This window comes from Poecilia reticulata, chromosome 2 (genome assembly GCF_904066995.2).
Source record: "Poecilia reticulata chromosome 2, P_reticulata-male-v2, whole genome shotgun sequence".
NCBI classification, from domain to species: domain Eukaryota; kingdom Metazoa; phylum Chordata; class Actinopteri; order Cyprinodontiformes; family Poeciliidae; genus Poecilia; species Poecilia reticulata.
Genome location: NC_088831.1, coordinates 36,561,011 through 36,584,153, shown reverse-complemented (window position 1 = coordinate 36,584,153; position 23,143 = coordinate 36,561,011). Strand labels below are relative to the sequence as shown.

The following is a 23,143-nucleotide window of genomic DNA, read 5'->3' as shown; positions in this document are numbered from 1 at the left end:
AATTAAGAATGCACTCATCCACTATATTCCACTAAACCAATATCTGATACAGAAAAATAGTTCTTAACGTAAAACTTTTTTTAATGGACATAAATGCTCTGAAAAATTTAAATATTACTTATTTGTTTCTTTTATGGTATTTGATGTTGTATTAAAAAGTCCAAACCAATCATGTTCAGATAAACTCCCTTCCTGTTCAAACGAAATGCATAAACTTTAGCAAATAGAAATAATTGTGATTCTGACTGATGTAAAACAAGAGAAGTTTAGTCTTATTTAATTTCAAACAGCGAGGAAAACTGTAAATGTTTCCAAATTTCAGCTTTTAATCAAACGTTAGATTGAACTTTATTACCAACCAGTGCAGTTTGACTGTCGAGCATTTTCCAAACTGTGGAAACGCTTCATTGAATGAAAGCATTTTCACTCGTATGTCAAAAGGTCACTGCGGCACGCCTTCATGCCTCAGCTAGCAGGAAACACAGCATGCACTCAGAGGGCTTCTGCTGGCTTAGTGTCAGGCAGACAAAGAACCAACAGACCGGAGCGCGGCGAGATTTTTCTTGTCCCAACAGACATCATGTACTGGAGTGGATCAGGAAAGAGCAGCGCTTCTGGGAAAGGTCCAATGGTCACATGACACGACTTTAACACTTTCCAACGCCAGAAACTAAACTCCACCCACCTGAAAATATTCACCAAGCATACCCTTACTGAAGAAAACACTTGTTTTGTTCACCTGGTTGAGTTTGACATCCAGATCTCAGAACGACACGGTTTCAAGTACAACATCCATTTCTGAGCAACACAGGAAAGAACAATTTTATTCCAAGATGTCAAATCAATGAGAATAGATTCGAAGGGAAATGATACCATTTTTGAAACCTAAAATAAATCTGAAAAGTGTGGCATGCAAATGCATTTATCTGTGCCTGAGTAAGTCCACATTTCACTGTTAAAGCTGCAAGTTTTTAGGTTGATTTGCACATATTCGCCCATTTTCCTTAGCAAAACAGCTCAAGTTCTGCCAGTCTGGATGGATGTAGAGTTTCTGGGAGCATTGATTAATGTCTGGACTTTGACTGGGCCATTTTAATATGTGAATATGCTTTCTAAAGCATGCCAGTGTAGTTCTGGCTGTGTGTTTAAGGCTGTTTTCCTCCAGCCAGGTCTAATCTTCTGCTGCTTCTAAGAGGGTTTCTCAGTTTTAGCTCCATGTATCTCAACTCTGAACAAGAAAACAGAAGCAAGCTGCTCCTTTTCTGGACTCCCTCTGCTTCTTAATCCCGGATCGAAAGACACCGAGATGGTCAAAGCTCGAGTTTTTCAGCCAACCCCACTTTAAAACTTCTCCAAAACTTTTCCCCTCATTTCATTCAATTTTAAAATTATGAATTGCTTCGGTCAAATTCTCAATACTGGGGTTGTAAAGTGAGAACATTTAATTGTCGAAGGAGAAGGAATGTGTTTAAGTTCTCCATGTCAGACATTAAATAATCAGACTGTAAAAATGATCTTACAAAATATGTTTCCCTTTACTCCTCTTTTTCTCTCGTATCATTTCATATTAATCTGGTCAGACTAATGTAGAATTAAAATCCAACTTTCCATCAGAATCCTATAAAATGAAGATCAAAGCAGACAACAGGTTTGCTTGATTTTAGGACTAGAAGCCTTGAAACAAGCAGAAATCCTCATAAAAACCTTGATTATAGTTCAATTAAAGTGAACTCTGGTGCAGTTTGAGTGCATGTGTGAACGCCAAGTGGACCGAAGACCAACCAAACTACAGCACAGGGCATTCTGTGTAAATACAGCCAAAGCAAACGAGCGAATTGAACACTAGTGGGGCAAAAGAGAAATCCTACAGCCACTAAAATCTGATGCTACTCCATTTTTGCTTACATTTAGTTTAGAAGCACTCATGTCTTCATATTGCTTCCTTCAGTGGTTCTTGGTGCAGCGCCACCAAAGGTGAAGGGTGGAAACCGTTTTTTCAATTAGTTTGGATCGTTTGACACAATGCAGTGTGAAAGCGAACTGCTCCAGCTGAAAAATTTTATAAATGTTGCAACTTTGGTCCCCAATCAAACCAAGTCAACCAGAGTATCAGGTGTGAAAACACCTTAAATATCACCATAACAGCAGAAGCACATCAAGCAGATTTAGGTAAACTCACCAAAACCTCCAGGTAATAAAGAAGTTAAGCGAGTGGCTCATATTGGTACTGGTTACATACCTTTGTAACTCCAGCTCTGAATTCAGAATCTACCATTACTTAGATGACAAAATGCTGAATGTGGGTCACTGCCGTGTCTTTGAAGGAGGCCGTTTTGCTGTGTTTCCAGAAAAAAGTGGGCTCTATAACATTGATAAAAGGGGACCTGATGTGTCAGAGCCATGAATAAAAGAAGGCCCATTGAGGCGGAGAGGCTTTTGGCTGAGCTGTAGTTTGATAAAGGAGAGCACAGACGTTACCAGCAAGTGCTGGCTGTGGTTTTCCCATAGTCACACCCTGACTGTGGAGATTTCCACAGAGCTACTCTGAGTCAGAGAGGCAGGGAGGAATGATGAGTGGCCAATCTGGCCTCCATAGGTAAGAGAGGGGAGTGCTTTTGAAGCATTTGGGCTGACGGCAGCAAATCCTCACCGACAGGTGTGAAAGGCCCTGATTCATCGCCTCGACATTACAGTCTCAATAAAACTTTATAAACATGTAGAAATTAGTGTTTCTGCAGTTTTAAGACTTTAAGACCATTATGAATGAAATTCAAGACCTGTATTGCAACACAAATATACAAAACAATCAACCTTGACTTCCGTCCTGCCAGCTTTTATGAGCAAAATGAACCTAGCAATGTAAGCAACAGAAGTGATCCAACGCTGAAGATTAACGTCGACCAGTTAACTGGCAAAAAATGTGTGTTTGAACCGGCTAGCTTTCCCTTTCGGCTACCCGGCTAGCTTTCCCTTTTGGCTACCCAACTTTTTCTTTTTTTTTTTTTAAAGCTAGCTCATTTCTTTCCTCCCTCACAACCAATGGCTTCTAATATACCATTCCAGTTAGCAAGGGTATATTAGCAGCAAGTTACCAGACATAGACGCTCCAAAGCAGCATTCAGCTTATAAGCACCACAAATCAGAAAACTGCAAAACAGCTGAAACACTGAGTTCCCTTACATCTAGACTAAAAACCCACCTGTTTAGAGTTGCTTTTGAACATAAATGGGTCGAACAATGAGACATTGTCGGTCTTATATTTTAAATGAGACATTGACCAACATATTTTATGTGTAATGATGATGGCACTCATAAAAATGCAATATTTGCTTTTGGTTTTCTCAATTGTTGACTGTATGGTGGTTCTATGACTTTGTGTTTTTATGATGCAAAGCACATTGAATTGTTGCTGAAATGTGCTATACAAATAAAACTTGACTGAGGGGAAAAAAAGGCTACATAATACAAGATTAAATAGTCCTGCCACCACAAAATTTAAAACCTGTGACATAACGCATTTAAGGACAACTTAACTTTTAAAAATGAAACCAAGACATTTCAAGGCCTTAATTTGATAAAGAATTTATTATATTTTAAGACTTGCAAACTCCCTGAGAAAATGAACATGTTTGTCATCTATCCTGCGTCTTAGTCTCCTTACGTTTATCCTGCATCGTTTGTTGAGGAGCCAGAGAAAATGGCCGCCACCTGTTTCAGAAGACCAACGGGGGAAAACTCCAGTTGCAGAGGTTTTGATGAGTGTGTGAGCATTAGGTTTACATAATGTGAGGTGAAACTTGGCATTAACAGGATTAGAAGACAAAGACGTTCCAGCTCAGTCAGTGCATGGCAGAAATAATGCTAACGGCAGCAATAAAAGACGACAAGAGGGCCTCCAGGGAAACAGCGGAGGGCCACATCTCGTTACTAAATCAATAATCAAATCCTGGCAGTTGCTCTGCTTTTCATTTAACAGCTCTGCATCTGCATGCAACATGTCAATATAAGTGGATCAAGAATATGTTTTTTAGCTACATTTTCAGGAGAAATATACAATATTGGAGTATTTTCTCATTATGCAATTGATATCTTGAAAATTAGGATTAACTTAAAACAAATTTCACAATCATGTTTAATTTGTACTTATTTTTTTCCCCCAATGAAAATGAAAACCATAAAAATATGACAAAGATTTTACTTAAAAACACCATCAACTTAAGCTAAGACTGACAAATTTTCAATAAATATGTCAACTAAAACCTTTCAATATTGATTATTGGCTTCGATTCAAACGTTTTGCACTGAGGGCCAAAATCCCCAAGTTGGAAGTCCTCAGGGGCCAAAATTAGCATTTTCTTGCCATTAAAAAAAACATAAAAATGATATTATTGTAAAGTGTGGCCCCTGGGCCACACTTTGGAAAACCCCTGGTTTAGATTACGCCTTTTTATTTCAACTGCAGCCTCAAAGGAAGCAGAGCCAGAGCAAAGAGCAGAGAGAGAAGGAGGAAGTTTGAGCCATTGATCATGTTTTCATTTCCACCATGTTCATTTTTTTAAATAAAATGAACAGAAGCTTCTTCAGATGTGCAGTTATGCAGACTGCTACAGAAGACCATCCCTGCCTCCTGTAGCAGCTAATTTTTTTGAAAAAAAACTTGGATAACATGAGTGGAAAAAAACATCTTCCAAAAAGAAAAAGAAAAAAAAAATCAACTCCCCACTGATTTTCTGCTTGCAATACCTTTGATCATCTTTGATTTATTGTCTTATTTGCATTTCCATTAGCCGCTAGAGGTTAGGGAAGGTTCACCAAATCAATATGTGAAACCATTAAGGGAATAATGCTTGGCCCAGTTTCCTGAATCCATGTCAGATTACAGGTGAAGACGGAGCAGTGAGCGGATTAGCCACAGATCCACGACAGCAGGACTAAATCTGGGAGAAAACAGGACCATCACGGGTATGGCTTAGTAACAAACATATTAACACACTGATACATGTTGCCATGGTGATGCATTCAACACAAAACTGAAGCTAAATCTACTTCAAACTGGAAGGAAAAAATGGTAAAGACCTGAGAGGGAGAAGGACCAAGCCTAGTGCACAGCGCCATCTTCTGGCCAACCACAATTTTACACATCATTTCTGTTTAACCTCTAAAAAAAATTTACTTATTGTGATTTCCAAACAGTGAGAAAAGCAGGAGTTAAATAACTTTTACTGCAGCCGCTTTGTTTCATACTGGTGAACTGCCATTATACTCAATTCCCACTTAAAGCAGCATTAAAACGTGACCAAGAATAGTAAATACATCGTTGTTTTAAAGAGAACAAGTTAGAGTCGAGTTTTCATGCATTATTAAAACCTCCGCAACAAATCCAAGAATGCAAATTAGTCTGCGATCAATAGTGCTTACAGATGTTGCATCTGTCAGAAAACAGAGTTTAGAGAACTATCAGTCCAAATGTTAAATTTAATCTTTATAAAAACAAGTCAGAAGGACAAGAAAAATATATTCTTCTAGATAACTGTATTGTCTTATTGTGAAAATGTTTGTTTTTTATTTTTTTTAGGACCAAATGCTACTAAAATGGAATTCAGTAAGCAAGAGATACAAAATAAAATGGTGAAGTAGTATATTTTTGGGCCCTAAATTGCAAACTAAAAAACAAAAATGTAAAAGCGCAAGACTTTAACGGAGAAAACCGGACATAAATCTTCACAAATGCTGAAAAAGAAAAACATCCAGGTTATTGGAACCTAAAGAGAAGCAGTTTCAAACTGAGGATGATTTCATTAATGTGATACATCTTGATAATACCGATTAAAAACAAGATTTAAACTAAAAATGCAAATAGAGAGAGATAAGCCCAAAGCTTTTGACACTGGAATATATATATATACATTTTAAAAACAACCTGAAATCTTATAGTAGTCATAATATTAAAACTTTATTTATAGTAAGACTTTATTCTCATATTATTAAGACCGTCATTATTTTGACTTCATTGTTGTAATTCTATGAGTTTATTCTCGCTATATTATTTTCATATTTTGTCTTAGTACAGCCTTAACGCTGCACCGTACTCTAAAAACAAAACTAAAGTCCATTACTTTGTTTATAGTACAATTCTCCAGATTGCAGTTCTGGGTTTAGACCACTAGATGGCGGTGTAGTGAGCCATTTCTTCACATGTAGTTTCTACTGAGATGCATGAAATTAACCCCTTAACAAAATGCAGCTTTGCACAAGAATGTGTGTATATTTAAGCAGTGTAATGTGGCTCAGTGTTGATGTGTGTGATCTCATTACCCATCAGATCTTATTGTGCATCTGCTCGCCTAAAATTTAAAGAGGATTTGAAATCAAACTTCAATCTGCAGCTGGTGGCATCATTCCTCTCCTAGGATGGTGTATTATTGTTTTCCACATTTTACTTTTCCTTTCTGCCTCCATTTGAGATTCATTGTGAGAAACATTTCTACCATTTAGTTGGGCTCTTGTTGGTCATTTGTTTCGCTCTTTCTGCAACAAATCCCACCAGCAGGTACGTGACGCAAGACTCCTGCAGCTGCTCCGCGCCCTCAATAACTCTCACATGACTGATTAAAAAGCAGGAACAGTCCAACCAAATCAAGATTACATGTGAAAAACAGTCTGTTTCACCAGCTTTGACGCTACTAACATCCTCCATTTGTTATGATAAACAAAAAAATATACAAATTTTAGGTTTAAAAAGCATTTAAAAGCACCAAATAACATCCAGCAATGAGCCAAAGTAAGCAGGCCATGGTTTTCTAACCAGCAGGGGGCAGTACAGCATTGCTGAAAGAGCTGGAAGAACCACAGGGTTTACATTAAATTACTGTTTCTATGTCAACAGAGGCGACTTCTCAGACATATTCTGCTAACAACTACCCATATTCTGGGTGTTTACAAGATTGTGTTCCCTGGTCTGAAGACATGTGAATCAGGTGGAGTGTTGCGGTAAGCTGGGTATATATTTATAGTTACTGCAGGGAGAACTGGAGCACGAGAACAGAGTGATACGAGCAACACTGAGCAGAAGCTAACCCACAGAAAGCAAAGGCATTGCTCATTAATGTCGGTTACCCAAAAATATGGCAGAATATGGCTGATTTAAAACATTATATCCAGTTAAGTGCTACAAATCTCCTAAATGTGCCGATTCCTTTATGTAGGTCACTTCTGAATGAAGAAAGAAAGAAAGCCTCAGTAAGAAATCCCTTTGACCAAAAGCAGAGTCATTCATTTGGTTCTGTGCAGTGCGAGTAATGTTCCCTGAGCTGACTGGACACTGTTCTGGCCACAGGAATGCTGGACATGATTCAGCACATTGCCTGCATGTTCGGGGGGACGACACCAGCAACCAAACCACTAAAACCCCAAAAATTACTTTGGGAGATTCCCCAACTGGAGACGGAGCCACAATCAATGTGATTTCTGAGAGATGAAGCAATTTGAGTGCAGATATTTAGGCGATTCTCACTGGATGAAAACAATTTATTTCTCCCGTATTTTCCATGGATTTGATGATTTAAACTTCTGAAATTAACAATGACAACCAGACAGTATCGGCCAATCACTTAAGGAAATCAGCACAGATAAATTGGCTAGCCGATAAATTGGTCCATCCTTACTTATTTGCTTAATTAATTTTTTTTCTTGGACCATGAGTACTTTTGACAACAATTTTGTCCCACTTTACTAAAATTTTGGACACCCCCAATCTAGACTGTACAAAATACTGCAATAAGTTGGTGTGTTAATAAAAAGGAAGTTTTTCCAAGAACTGTGTACAAACCCTCCTTCCTCAAAAGAAACATCTCCACCTTAAACTGCAAACCGAATTTTCTCCTCTGAACCAAGTCTGAAGCTGCTCCACCACAACAGCCCAGCCAGTTGGTCATGCACATTATTACATTTAATTAAAAAGCTATGTTGAAAGACAAGAACTGGCCAGAACAGTGGCAACAACAAATGAGAAAGAACAGTTTGTTTACAGAGAACCGAATGACAACAGGAGCCGTTTCTCATCGATGTTCTCCTTTTTACGGCTCAGGCATGTTCGTTCGCACCAGCATGTTTAGCTTTGGGAGGGTAATTTTCTAAAAGATGAAAGGGACACTAAACACAATCCATTACTGTCCATTACAGGCCATTAGTTTTCCCACAGCACTCTTAAGTGAAACAATCCTGTTTATTGATAAAAAAAAGGGAGCAATCAGCAAGAAGGGGAGCAGACACAAACAAAAATCAATGAGGCATCTGCACAAAGCGTATCAATAGGTACAATACAGGAAGCAGCGATTAGAGACACGAAGGAGAGGAGTCTCTGCACTAAAACTCGATTAGACAAATTACAAAACCAGTCGCATGTCTGCCCATTCATATTCTGACTGGTATGAAAGAAAGAGGGCTAATATTTAATCCCCTCCCCCTAAAACACACAACATGCTGATGCTCTGCTGTTTTCTGGTGCTCTCCGGTTTGGCCTGTGGGGTAAACAGGCATGGTAAAAGGGGGCGTCGGGAGCAAAACAAATACATAACCACCGTTTTCTTTTAAAGCAACAACATGAGCAGCTGCTCATCGATACAATGTGGGAACGTCAGCTGTGCTACATTTGAAAGTCATTTAAATTACAACAATTCAGATTTTTTTGTCTTTGACTTAAAAGCAGGGCTGGTGTAAATGTAATCGATTAATAATCAATTATTCTGATGATTAATTGACTAAGTAAACTTAGGCCCTTACTAACTCAAACTTAAGCTAGTAAGGGAAATATGCAAGTAACCCTAAATTAAGTTATTTTGGTGCTTATTGCCTTTACTTGGCTTTATACAGGACGAACTTCCGGTTTTAGGTTTGATGCTTTTATTTTGAAAGGGACAACTTTCAGTTGGCCTGTCGGGCTAAAAAATGTCCTGAACGATAAATTTATTGCGATAAACGGTAATACTGTTGTTCTGAGAGCATTTTCTGGTAATATAATGGTGAGGACATAATAATGCAGGAACACATTCTCAAAGATGGATCAACTTTAAACTGTTATGAACATTTAACGCTGGAACTGGGACACATATTAAATAACCAAAATAAGTAAAACAAAACAGTCCTTAAAAAAGGGCTAATTGAGACTAAAGACTGAAGACTTTTGTCATCCAGTTTTGGTTAAAAAAAAAAAAAAGAAAAAAAAAAGTCCTAACTTCTGGTTTGTGTGTTAACTAGCTTAACAACAAAAGAATGGATGAAAAGCTGCAATGGAGCTTATGCAATGTGTTTTGTTATCAGCAAACAAAGTTTGCTTATTGTTTAAAAAAAAAAAGTATGTTTTCAGTATGACTAAACTAGTTAAGACTAAAAATGCACATTTGTTTCATCATTTGCTAAATCTACAGTTGCTTATTGATAGTAATACGATAGTATTTTAAGCTGCAAAAGTTCTTTTAAAGTTGCTCAAAATGCGGCGCGTACAGCTAGCTTACCAAAGGATTGTGTTTAAAAATAACAATGGATAAATTTCTTAAGACCAGGACACTCAAAAGAAAAACTGAAGATACCATTAAAAAGAAAACAACGCCTGGACTACTTACATGATCGGAGGAATTCATGTCTGCAATATTTTTCAGTTGTAGAACTTTTGTTTTTAAAACAGTATTATGATACACAGCATGCTACCGGTATGCAGATATAACTCTGCAGAGTGTGATATGATGGTGAAGATGCTGAGAGGAGCGCTGCGCCCCACGCTGACTAACTGCATCTCAACACCTATAATAAAATATTTACATTGGCTGAAAGAAAATGTCTGTTTTCTTGTATTATGCTTCTAGATAACAAATCAACCTAAAATTTTATTTATATATATACAACCATTGGTAAAGACCAATTTCTTTGTTGCTTTCTGTCACTGGAAATCTTAGAATCCAAACTTTCAAAAGCTGTAAAAAACTCAAAATTCCCTAATTAGACTTGTTCATAGTTTTGTTGTGGCCAGTTACATTTACAAAACAGCACCACCCTTCTCATTATAATGAACAAAGACGACAATAACTGAGTTCAGACACTAACATTTTCATTTCAGGTTGAATTAAAAAGATTTATTACAGGGCCAATTTAAAGTTAGGTGGTCTGTGGGTGTTTATTAAATGGCCCTCATCCTGACAACGTTTGAGAAATAGTATATTACATCTATGCCAATCACCACAAAATCCGACAAAACCAGAAGTGACCAACATTTGAAGGATTTATATTATCCCATGATGCCTGTAGAGAAAAAGTTTTCAGCATCTGGATACCATTAGCAGCTAAGGTAGAAATATTTGAGGCATTACTAAAAGTTAACTACCAGGAGGGCAGTAATGAAGGAAATACACCAAGTTTTCCTCCTTCAAGAGTTTTATTTTCATTATTTCAGTAAAAAATTTTACATCTGGGGTGCTTATCGGCTTTGTTCAGACTGGTTCCATCCTGCCCTGGCTGGTTGTGTCCTCAGCAGACCTGACTAAGTTGGGTCGGGTCGGGTTAGGTCACTTCCGCTGTGTGTTGTGAATTTTGGGGATCTCGCTGATCTCCACACAATGAGCAACAGACCCAGGTCACAGCAACTCCCTGCAGCGCCAGTGGGGAAAGATTACAGCCAGCAGCAGAGATAGTCATCGCACTGCCAGTCAGACCTCATTCCCATAAGCCTCCACGCATCTGAGCTTTCACACACACACACACACACACTCCACACCCTGCCCACCCCAACAATGGATCTGCATTTACAAAAGAACACACAGCTCATTCATTTCAAAAGAGGAAAAAAAAATCCTTGTGCTCAGCTGTAGCTTTACCAAAAGGTGCTTTATTTGCACTCAAGCACCTTTATTGCAAGTTTATGGTAATTAATAATGATGGGATTTGCATCCAACTTTTTAGCACTATTTTCAAGCAGCCCAGGCACTGTGTAAAGCTAATATTCGTCACACTAATAGCCGTATGTCATTTAGATGGGAAAACTATGCACCTGGACATTTGTTTTGAATCTACTTTTTCTTTTTACCCGTTACTGTAAAACCACAGTTCATCAAGCTAATATTAGATCACTGTGTGTCTATAACTGCCTTTGCAACTTCACAAGGAAGTGCAATATGTTATAGCAATGCTAAAAACTGATGAGGATTGGCCTGTCACCATAACACATTTTGCAGAACGATAAATTGTTCCAGAACTACTTATGATAATATTGTTGTTTTGAGACCATTTTATCCAGTTTATCCAGCTAGCCTTGCACACTGCATAAGCTAATGTGGAACTACCTTTCCTCCACCTACTGCTGGGCACTGCTGGTTAGGTGCCTGCAAAAAGGCTTCAACACTTTCTTATCAGAAATACAGATTTAGCTGTATAGCTTGGCTAATAATCAAGCTTATATGAGCTTGGAAGACTTGTATTAAGAGCAAAATAGCAAGATGGTATAATGTTCTAGGTAATGGGAAAATTACTGCGACATGTTTCTTAAATTATGGTTTTAAAACCAAAACCACAACTTTGTAAGTAATCTTTTTTTCAGTAATCTATAATTTATCAGAAGTAGGGATAATCATTTTCCGTTTTTAATAAAACAAATGTGCGAATACTGCAACACTGTGGCATGTTGTAAGGTAAACATACTGTGGAAATCTCACACGAGTCAAAGCCTGGTTTTAATAAGACCTTTGTTTCCTGTTAAAGGTTTGTTTTTAGTAAGGATCACCACTTCCTCCAATGATCAACACAGCCGGCTTTTAGAAACATCAGAGTTCATGTATGTCAATCTAATTACCATAAGAGCTTCTTGTTCTTGCTTCTTTTTTCTTGTTTTCCTCAAAATGACTTTAGTTGCTTCACCGCTGAATGGAAGATGCTTTTCATTAACATCTAGGGACATTTTATTCATTTTGTTTGAAATACAGAAGTTTGAAAGGGTTGTACTAAGACAGGAATTTTAAATTATTTCCTTGATACTTGTTTGGCAATTTTCTCACCAGAATATCAGGTTGTCTGCAGGTTTCATGAACTCAAATGTAAGACTTTTTAAGACCAATATGAATGAAACTTAAGACCTGTATCGCTTACACTACACTTTATACAACAGTGCCAAACTTTTTTTTGCACAGAATGCATATGGTTTGGCAACAGAAGTGAGCCAGTGGCAAAGACGAGCGTCGCACTGCCAACTGGCGATTACTTACTCTTAGCTAGTTAGCAAGTGCATATTAGCAGCTAGTTCGCGGTAGCATCAACTAGTGAGTCACAGAACATAATGAAAACATTTGCATACAATTCAAACTTTGTTCGACAGAAAGGAGAAAAACAAACTACACAGACTATAAGAGATCAAATAGTCCTGGCAGGACAAAATATAATGTGCATGTGCCACCAATTTAAACCCATTCTTAGGACTGTTTTTTCAGAAACAACAAACTGTACAGCAATGTTTTAGAATGGAATAAAGAAATAGATTAAAATTGATATTTAGATAAAAATTATTTTTAAAAAACAGCAAGCCAAGAGCAGGTTAAAAAGTGCAGCTAGCACAGTATTTTTTACAGTGCATTATGTTAGTTGTATTTTACCGCAATAAATTTGCAATAAAGGGCTGCACAGCAATTAGACAACTGATAATGATGAAATGGCTTTATGAAACCACAAAGTGGTAAAAATACAAATCAATTAATATAACTTAATAAAATTGTTTGTCTGGGGGGAAAACAATAACTTTTGTTTTCCCCAAAGATATTAAGTGTAATTCCTTCCAATCCAAATCTCCTTTGCTAGCCAACGAACCCCAGGAGTCGATCGGCCGTGGAAAGCACCGACTACCAGCCTGTTCAAACTCATCCCAGTAATGTCTCGTCAGCACCTATGGAGCCCATGCACAGCTGACACCTTCCCTCATGCAAACACTGGCTGAAAAACAGACCAACACATGAAATGACACCCTAAAGAGCCCCTGTTGTTTGGTAGTGCTCCCTTAGAGGGGGGTGATTAATGAGAGCAGAGACATCCCACACATGAAAGCCAGAAAATATGTTGACAGAAGCCACACAGAAGACCACGGGACCTGCACAACCGCTGATGTGGCAAACATCCAGAGCAAGCTGGGAGATTTATTAGAGAACAAGGAAAGAAACAGGTTTCTCTGCAATACGCAAGTGGGGAAAAATGTCCCAAGATGCTACAATGTTTTCACCACTTCGAAGGCGGCGCAACTGAGTGCTTAAAAAAAAACATTTCAGAAGATTTTAAAGCTAAAACTTTTAAATATATTGCAGCGTGGACAGAGAATGAGCAGCACAGATGAAAGTGAAACATCAACACTCGCTCTGCTGCTACGTTTAATAAGCAAAACCTTCTGAAGGGAGTCACCAAAAGTCAGCTACATTCCAAGCACGCCCAATTTGAAAGACGCTTCACATGTGAACGCTTCAAAAGGTTCTGTGAAGTACCGCCCCGCAAGTTACCGTTTGGATTCAAGGAAACACTGGAGACTGCTACTGCAGCTACAGCTAACATGGAAACCGTTTCAACACGGCTGTAAGGAAGCAGCTTGAACCCGATCCACTACGATCCAGAACAGAAACCGATCCAACACTCACCAGAAATCAGCATTATGGCAGCAACTAGTGATTATTTTAATAATTGATTAATCGGAGAGAGAAAAAACAAAGTAGATTCTGCAGATTTTTCATTTAGCTTAGCATTAGTCATTAGAAGATGCAAATTAACAAATTATTAATTTTTAAAGAGAAAAATAAAAATTTTATTGCCCAACATTCCTTTAGTGAGCGCTTGTACATTTGTAGAGATGCATCTGCAGCTTAAACAATACTTTAGCATCAACATGTGAAAAGTTGCTTTACTTATCAATACAATGTAGGGTTGATTGTTTTGTTTTTTTGATTAACAGATTAATAATTGCACAGCAAAAGGTACTAAATGAGATTTTAATTTTTTTTTTACAGAATCTGAACCAGGAAAAGCTAAAACTGATTTAATTTTTTGTAGTTATGTCTTAATAACTGTATATTCCAGTTAACTATTAAATACAAAATTAGTTGAATTCATCATAATTAATTTTCATATAGCATCATATAAGTTTTGCTTCTTTGCCTCTGAATAGTGATCAGTCAGAACATAAGCGAATATTTTCCCCTGTTCGTTAAATGCATCAAAATCACACACACATACACACACACAAAAAAAGAGTAACATTTTCAACCTACAAACACATAAACCACCAGCATCTCTCCTGATGTACATTTGAGAATCATTTGTTTTTGATTGCAACAATCAGAGTTGGTAGGACGGACATCAAAGAAAACCTTAAATCATCAGATTGTTGGGATCCTGCATAAAATAAAAATAATTCTGACGTCACTGTGACCTCCTGCAAAGCACTTGGAGAGCAGTTTAATATTTTCTCATGAATCAGCTGATAGTTTGATCGGAAATGTTATTTTCTCCACTGTTTGTACAATTAGAGCATCAATAAATATCAGTACATTTTAAAATATGATTAAGATAAAATAAATCACACTAAGTGTTGCACTGAGGTAAATTAGAATATTGTTCAAAAACAATGTTTGTGTTTGTGATGGTATGAATGCTGTGACATGCAGTTAAACAATAACCTAAAAACTTAGTAATAAATAGGTTTATGAATGTTTTTAGTTATCACATTAGCACCACAAAATATTGTGATAAAATTATAAGTTAACATCTCCCAACACTACTACAGTAGAAAAAAAACAGACCAGTTAACAAGCTAATTAATTAATCCACTTTTAGTAATACTCTAAAAAAAAAAAGGGAATGACAAAAAGGCGCAAGATTCTGTGCAATAAGCACTTAAAAACTAATAAATTTAGTTTATTATGTTAGAAGCAGAACTAATTTATACTTTTCAGTTTTTAAATAACTTGTATCATTTTGCAGAATGTCACACATTCATATTAACATATCTCTTAATGTTGGCGAAATAATCAAATTTATATCGTTTGCTCTTTCAGCTGCTTGTGTTTAATATCTGAACACATTTAATGGAGAAATAATGTTTACAAGAAAAAGTGGGTTAGCATCGTTAGAAATGAGGCATTTCCACAAGCTGCAGGGCGATGAAAATTCCTGCTTAACCTCAGAAATGACTCCTTCAAACTCGAAGGTGGCACATTCCACACCAACTTTACTTCAGAAAGTGCAAGTTTTCAGTAACAGAACACGGCTAATGTCTAATCAGATGTGCATCCAGCAGGCATTCAGTCACTAATCTGTCTTCACACGACTGCTTCCTCCATTTCTACTTTTTTAAACAATGAGCTGAAGGCAAACTGCACACCCAAGCGCAAAGTTTGCCCTGTAAGACAGACAAGTTGAGATTTAAGAAAGAAAAAGAAGTTGAATCACTGCAGGAGTTTGTTAACAAGAGGTAAAAACAAAGTATTTTTGGTTTAGTTTCTAAGTGCAAATATCCTAGTGCACTTGAAATTAAACTAAACTAACTTACATGCAAGTTTTCGTCAAGATACAGGAGCTAGTTCAATAATTCTTTACTATTGATGAAAAAGTATAACTTTTACTGGCAGATAAGTAAATCTATAACATAGAACAAGAAATACTTGTTCTATAGTGGAACAAGTATTTTTTGAAATAAATATTAAGAAAATATTGACTTAAAACAAGCTTCCTTATCTTGCAGAAAAGTTAATTGTGAGTTAGTTTTGTCTTATTTAAAGTGTCCTGAGATATTTGCACTAGAAACTTGATCACAATTATTGAAGATTTTGTGTTTTTGCAGCGCTCTTCGAAAAGAGAGTGTAGCAGCTTGAGTACTGCCAGATTATCTTTCCCCACAGCAACAACCAATACATTTAGCTGCTTGTGTAGCATTTTTTATATATGTATATCTATATATATACATGACTCTTCAAAAAACAAGGAAATACAAATATTAAAGTAAGTACGCGTCTCTTACCCATCATCCTCTCCGTCCACAGTCTTGAGACCGGCTGGTGCAGTTAAGGCACTGGCGGTGTTGGTGTTGCCCTCGGTTTCCTGGCCCAGGCCGGTGTTGGATCCCACCTCGCAGCCAGACAGCTTCAGTAAGGACTGATGCTGGAGCAGCAGCCTCTGCGCATCCTGCAGCTGCGTGGTGGTGAAGCTGGGCAAGCTGGCATACAGGGCGCTGGCCTGGGCGGCGTGAACCAGGGCCTGGGCACTGCTGGGTTCCTGCGATGGATGGGGGGACATTCGGCCGACGTTGCCGGCATTATGGGCTTGAGGTTGGTGATCGCTGGGAGGCGGAGCGGTGGAGGCAGACGCCGCGGGAGGAAGTTGGGTGCTTGAGCCCGGATTCTGAATTTGAGTCAGAAGGGATTGCGGTTTCTGCTGCTGAATGTCAACGTGGCTAGGTGGCTGCTGTCCGAGGCCGGCTACCCCAACATGGGGCGGCATACTGGAGACGGGAGCCGGCTTGTGAAGGAGCCCCTGTGATTGCTGAGGCGCCCCCATCATCTGAGTCGCTCCGTTAGCTTGAGCGGCCAGCACCGAGCCGGATTGGTTGGAGAGAGGTTGAGAGGGGGCAGCTTGGGGTACACCTTGCTGTGATTGGTTGTACCCAGGAGGTCTAGTTGATGCCGGAGATGCGGCTGATTGCTGAGGAAGGTTAGTGTAGCCCATCTTTTGCTGCTGAATACCAACCAAACCCTGCGAGGAGCTTGGCGGTTGATTAGCAACTGCCTGGGCGTAGGTGAGCTGCTGCGGCGGGACAGCACCGATGGCGGTCTGTTGACCTGGCTGATGGAGATTTGTGGGAGCCGAGGGGGCTGCTGTCGTCTTCACATGAGGATGGTTGATATCCTGGGTGTGCATGTGAGCTTGGGAGTGAGGTACTCCCATGATTCCTTGATAGCCCTGAGGAGGGGAGGCGTAATCCTGGGCATGCTGGAGTACTGGGGAACCCCCAGCCTCTCCACTGCCCAGGTTCTCAATGTAATGACTCAGCATACTCATGGTGCTGCTCACAGAGCTGCTGCTTGTGCTTTCCCTCTCTGAGGGAAAGTTCTCCGTTACGAACTGACGCGAGGTCAGAGACGCAGCTTCGGACGCTGATGGCGCAGAGGTGGGCGCGTCTTTGTCGTAGAATTCGGTGCAAGTCCATCTGCCCTTCTTGAACGGCTCGGAGCTGGAGTCCAGCTTCACCACCCTGAAGCGAGAGGTGGCGGCTGTCACTGCCGGCGCCGGAGCAGGAACAGCTGAAGGCACAGCCGCTGCGGGAGCGCTCACAGCTGATCCAACTCTTCCCTGGATCCCGCTGGGGACTCCCACGCCTCCAGAGGCACTGACACCAGCAGCAGCAGCAGTTGTAGTAGTCATCGAGTTGATGTTGACGTTAGCAGCAGACATATGGCTACCTCCAGCTGCAACACTGCTTCCTCCAGTGCTGCTAATAACATTGGGAGGAAAGCTACCACCAGCGCCGCCGCTGCTAGCGCTCATGTTGATTCCCCCTCTGACAGGCACGTTGGCGGTGCTCAACATATTCACATTACTAACACTGCTGGTTGGGGGATTAACAACACTAACTGTGGTGCCTGTCGCAGAGCTGTGCATTCCAGGGACAGATCCTGGGGCCACAATCCCCGCAGGCTGGGGGACGATACTTGGAGCGGCGGCGGTGGCGTGGGAAACATTCTCTTGAGTGCCACCCACGTTTGAAGGCATTTTCTGGGTGAGAGAAGGTAAAGCTCCGGTCAGAGGGTAGCTCTGAGCATGGTTAAGATGATGAGGGTGTTGGTGATGCATAGTCCCATTTACGATAGCCCCGCCACGGTGTTGCGCCTGGGTCAAAGTATGGGGGTGAGAAGGCTGGTTGGGGGAGACGGCTCCAGGGGTCTCCGCCTCGTGGAAGTTATTTAGGGTCTCCTCTGAAGAGCTCCTCTCAGCTCCAACTACATCGTTAGCTCTTGAGAGGGATACATCCAAAATTTCAGAAGAGGACAGATCCTCAGTATGCGACTCATCCAAGTCATCATAACTCTCCGTGTCCTCTGCAATACTGTTGTTGGTACTAACTGATATCTGCGCTGGAGTCACACTTGTGATCTGAAAACCACTTTTCTTTTTAATCTGAGCTCCAGTAGGCTGCGCGGGTTGAGGCTGGAGGTTCAGGCTGTGCGGAGGAGGAGGGTGATGGGGTCCCGGGGAGGACGACGCGGCGGGGGGTTGAATCAACAGGGAGGGCTGGTAGTCATCGCCTGAAACGTGGCTGTTGTTGACCACCACCGGGTTGGCTGTCGTTGACAGCGTGGAGCCGCTCCCGCTGCTCGTGTTGCTGCCCCTCCTGTGGAAGACAGCCGGATGCGGCATCTTTCTGACGCTGCCAGAGTCTCCTGCGGGGTCCGGATGATGCATTCCGACTGAATCCGGGCGGTAGTTGGTCTCTGACAGTAGGTAATAAGGTTGCAGCTCGTTAACGGCGCCGTTTTGCCGACACTACGGTTAACAGACAAGCCAGCTGAAAATAACAGAACAAATATAAATGTGTTCTTGTGATCCAGGCGATTTTAACCGCCTCTCGGGCAATTTTCCCCCCCCGGAGTCAGTTAGCGAGCCAACTGAAGCTAGTGGCCGCTTGCTCAGCAGCTAGCGAGCTAACGTCAGCTGATGCCAGTCGTACTTCGCCGGTTGATTATCAGACTGCGTCTATGTTACACACAAGCGTACATCTCCGGTATTTTTTTGTAACTAAATGTTGTCTTTCGATGAATACAAGAACTCAAAGCAAAGCAGCTGCTGAGTGAGTTATTGTTATATTAACTACTAGCTGGAGCTAGCTGCCAGTCTCCATCACCGGTTAGCAGTCTACAGTGAGCGAATCTTAACTGCTGAATTAACTCGGAAATTGAGCAAATAAACCTTTTCAGCCGGAGTACAACGACTTGAAAGCGATGGGATCACTTAACGGCGGAGTGCAAAGGTTACATCCATGCCAGCGAATCCTCGTTTTAGTTTTGCTGTATCACCGGTGCTCTTCCCCCAGCGGTAGCGTCTCCTGCTTGGCTGCTGTGACGGGACTGAAGAGGAGGGGTGCTCCGTAATATGGCGACCGCGCATGGTCCCTGCTGCCAGACATAAAGCAGTCTGGGTGAGGCGGCGAGCTCAACATCAACACCGACGAAGCAGGACGAGAGGCGACGGAAAGAGCCGAGCTCGAAATCAACATAAACGGAACGGCACGAGAGATGACGAAAAGGACCGAGCTCAAAATCAACATCAACAGAAAAGAATGAAATCGGACAGATCACAAAAGATCACGGAAAGAGCCGAATAAAACCGAAGCTCTTTAAAAAAATTCCAATTCACAAAAGCCATTTTTTTTCTTTTTGAAAACGTATGAAGATAGACTTATGATTGATAAAATTATTATTATTTCTAAATACCATCATTCATCTACTAAATAACAGTTCAGATATTCTTTATTGCTTTTTTTCAAATTCAAATATTTACTTACACTAAGATTACAAAGTCTTTAAACAATTTGTGAAAGTTAAGATAATGATGTCACTGCTTTGCACGATTGTGATAGGAAATTTATCACAATCGTGCAATCCACTTCCTGGAGTGACACTGTGGAACATCAAAACAAATCAGATAATCCTAATTCACTTTAACCAGAAATAAAAATTAATCTGGGTTATACTTTTGTAGTGTATAAAATATCTGGTTCCAGCTGCATTTGCACAAGAAATTTGTACATTAAGACCAGCAAGATGATAACCAATCTCTCCACCTATCAAGTTTATCTGTGACTGCATCTTTGATGTATAAAAAATAATTAAGTTAATATCCCTTCCTTTGTCTTTCCTAGTCAAATATTGGTTTTTGAAAAGCTTTGCCCACATTATATTAGTAAATTATACCAATATCTGAGGTTGCTAGTTGGGATGTCAATTGATACAATGGACTAAAAATAAACATTTGTGGCAGGCTGAGCAAAACATCACCACCACAACAGCGCTGGTCACACAAAGGTAGACAGAGCGTTGCTGGATCTCTCTGCAGACACAAGTGTTGACCACACTGAAGGATTATTCTACACACAGGTAGCGTTTGGGGCCTCTGTCTCCCCCCGGCTGGGAGAAATGTCCACTTTTGTTGGACACTAAAGGTCAATGAACTTCGGTGTTCAAGCATGGTAACGTTGTCTGTGTTCTGGTGTTTTCTGATCACCACTGGATATCCACGTCTAGTTTTTATATGGAAGATTTGCTTTTTGACGTGGTTTTAGTTTGTGTCCTGTTCAAGTATTCATGCTTCTTCAACTTTTTAGTAATTTTATCACTATACAGCTACAGTTTTGGAGTATTTTAACAGGATTTCCTGTTACACACAAATCCAAAGTGAGGCATAATTCTGACGTTGAAAGAAAACAATACTTTTCATTTTACCAAAGTGTGGTGCACATTTGTTTTCATCTGTTCTACATCAAAATCTAATGCCACATTTCACAACACTTAGAGCTGAATTTGCAACTGTGATTGTCTGTAAACAATATTTATCAAGTCTTATCACCTATTCACAAAAGGATTTAGATCTGTTGAGCTGTTACTTTTACTTTTGAGCCGTATTCTATAATTTAATACCTTTGTATTTACTGAAAACAAGCCTCTATGTCTTGCTGAAAAGTTACTTGTAAGTTGTTTTATTTCACGTATACAGACATATTCGCACTAGAAACAAGACCAAAACTACTTGGTAATATTTTGTGATTTTACAGTGTATTTTGGTTATTTTTTTGATTTTACAGGTGTGTCAGTAATAAATCCTGGATGCTGCTAGTGAAAGCAAACAAGTAGAAGATGTGCTCAATCAGCAAATTAATAAAAGAAGAGGTTTGGATTGGATGGGTTTTTTTCTTCCTAATCAATTAATTTATAATTTGAAAACTACATTTTGTGTTTACTGGAGTTATCTTTGTCTTCTGATTAAAAAAATACCTTGATGACAAAACGGATTCAATTGTGACAAAAAGAAGAAAGACAGATAACATCTGGAACAGAAAGGACATTTTCACAGTACTATTTATTTATTTTTTACCATGGTCATTTATTTCTGTTGTTATTTGATTAAAATGTGAACTTTGTTAAAAACCTCTGTCTATTAAAGCTTTTTGAGAAACTTGTGCTGGCCTGCTCCAGTTTTACTAAAGTTGTACACCTGTTTTAATCTGCAGGCAAAATATCATCTGGAGACATGTATGCGCCACAACATGCAATCTGCTGCACAACCAGTCAATGTTTGTTGTTTTTTCCCTTTACCATTAATGTGGGTAAATGAAGACTTGTTTCATCTGCAGACTCATAAATCTAACTTTTCTTTATTTTCCATGCATAGGTCATGTGGGAACTTGGATATTAGTTTGCTATATTATATATTCAGTAGAACAGATTTTACTACTTATTGTACAAAGTATGGTGTTAAAACGTAAACAAATCCTCAGGGAGAGACTTTATATGAAGATATGGGCTAATAAAAATCTGGATTAAAGGCTTGTACGTTTCAGTGCAGTCATTACAGAAATTGCACGGATAAAGAAGCATACAGTGAGCGCAATGAATTAAACAAAGAAGTAACCTTAGACGTGCACACCTGAGCGATGAGTGAAAGGGAAACCTGAGAGGCGCCTGTGGAAATACTGCACTTAATAATGAAGGAGAGAATCTGAGATGGCACCAACCCAGAGACAAGTTTATGGAGATGATTTTCAAACACTTTGATCAACATGTTGCCATGAATATAATATAAAATGTTACTTGAAACCATTCTTTAAGGACCTAATTTAAGAAATTAAATCTTCTTGCCCACTATTTGCTTTTTAAATTTCAGTATTGTGAATTGATGTTACTTTCAAGATCATTTGTGACTCACAAAGTCACAGCAACTTCATTTTTGCAAGCAACTGGCTGGATTTTTTTAAGACAATTTTTCACTTTTCTATAACTTCAACTGACTTGTATGTGTGGAATACTGCAGTTCTTAATAAAAACACACATTAGATGCATAAAATAAATCCCCAATGTAAGGCATCCCACAAATAAATAATCATAAATAATTGCATTTTCTCATATTAAAGGCAACAAGAAAGAACTTTGATTATGGCACCCTCAACAGGCCGATAAGTGTTATTTGCAAAATATCAGTCAAAAGTCCAATACTAATATTTAATTGAAGCAGCATTATAATAAAAATATTCTTAAATTTTTCATGCAGATTTGAAACTGAATTCAGGAAATTTTTCTACAAAAACTCAGCCAGTTACAAGGATTCACTGATTTTGCAGCAATCCTCCCATCTAAGCAAGCATGAGGCAACAGTTGACACTAATCGATCCAAGCTTGCAGAAGGTGGAAGATTTTTAATAGCTACTGCCTTTTTTAAGTTTTCTTGATCTTGTTGATGTTTTGCACTGACATTGGATTGATGAATTACAAGATGACCAGTAAGTTCAGGTTAATATAATAAAAAAGGTAAAACCTGAATCATAACTCCTTATTTTCTGTAGAATAATCTTTTGAAATAAATAATAAAGAAGATTGATGAACAATAGTTAAATGACTGGCACAAAAACACCTGCTAGTCTGTCTACACATTTATACAGGATTTATAAACCTTGTGTAAACAAGGTATAAACCTTGTATGTAATTTTTTTTTCAAAATTACATCAAAGTTTCTTTGATTATGGCACACTCAACAGGCCGAATCAATCATTACATCAAATAAACTTTGATACAATGATTGATTCTGATTCTAATGAGAATCAAAGTGATTTTGATTCGGATTAGTTGGAAATCAGTTTGGAAAGTTTCTATATAAAGAAAATAATGTATTTTAACTGGTGAACTTCTATTATTTAAACTCCAAAATACTGATAAAAATCAGCAAAAAATAAATAAATAAATAAATAAATAAATAAATAAATAAATAAATAAATAAATAAATAAAACACCAACTTGACTGGTTTTGGATGTTTTTTCCATCATTATGTAAACATTCAGGTCTAATGCTGGTCCAGAAAACAGTATTTTTGCAG

The 23,143-nt window shown here is 39.0% G+C and overlaps 1 protein-coding gene across 1 annotated transcript; it reads right to left on the bottom strand.

Moving 5' to 3' along the window:
* Positions 1–533: 533 nt before the first annotated feature.
* LOC145547511 (TSC22 domain family protein 1-like) lies at positions 534–19,306 on the bottom strand. The gene is made up of 2 exons (XM_008403303.3): positions 16,028–19,306; positions 534–10,638 (listed from the first exon to the last, which is right to left on the bottom strand). The coding sequence occupies exons 1-2, from the start codon at positions 18,463–18,465 to the stop codon at positions 10,626–10,628; spliced, it is 2,451 nt and encodes an 816-aa protein (XP_008401525.1). The 5' UTR covers positions 18,466–19,306; the 3' UTR covers positions 534–10,625.
* Positions 19,307–23,143: the final 3,837 nt, after the last annotated feature.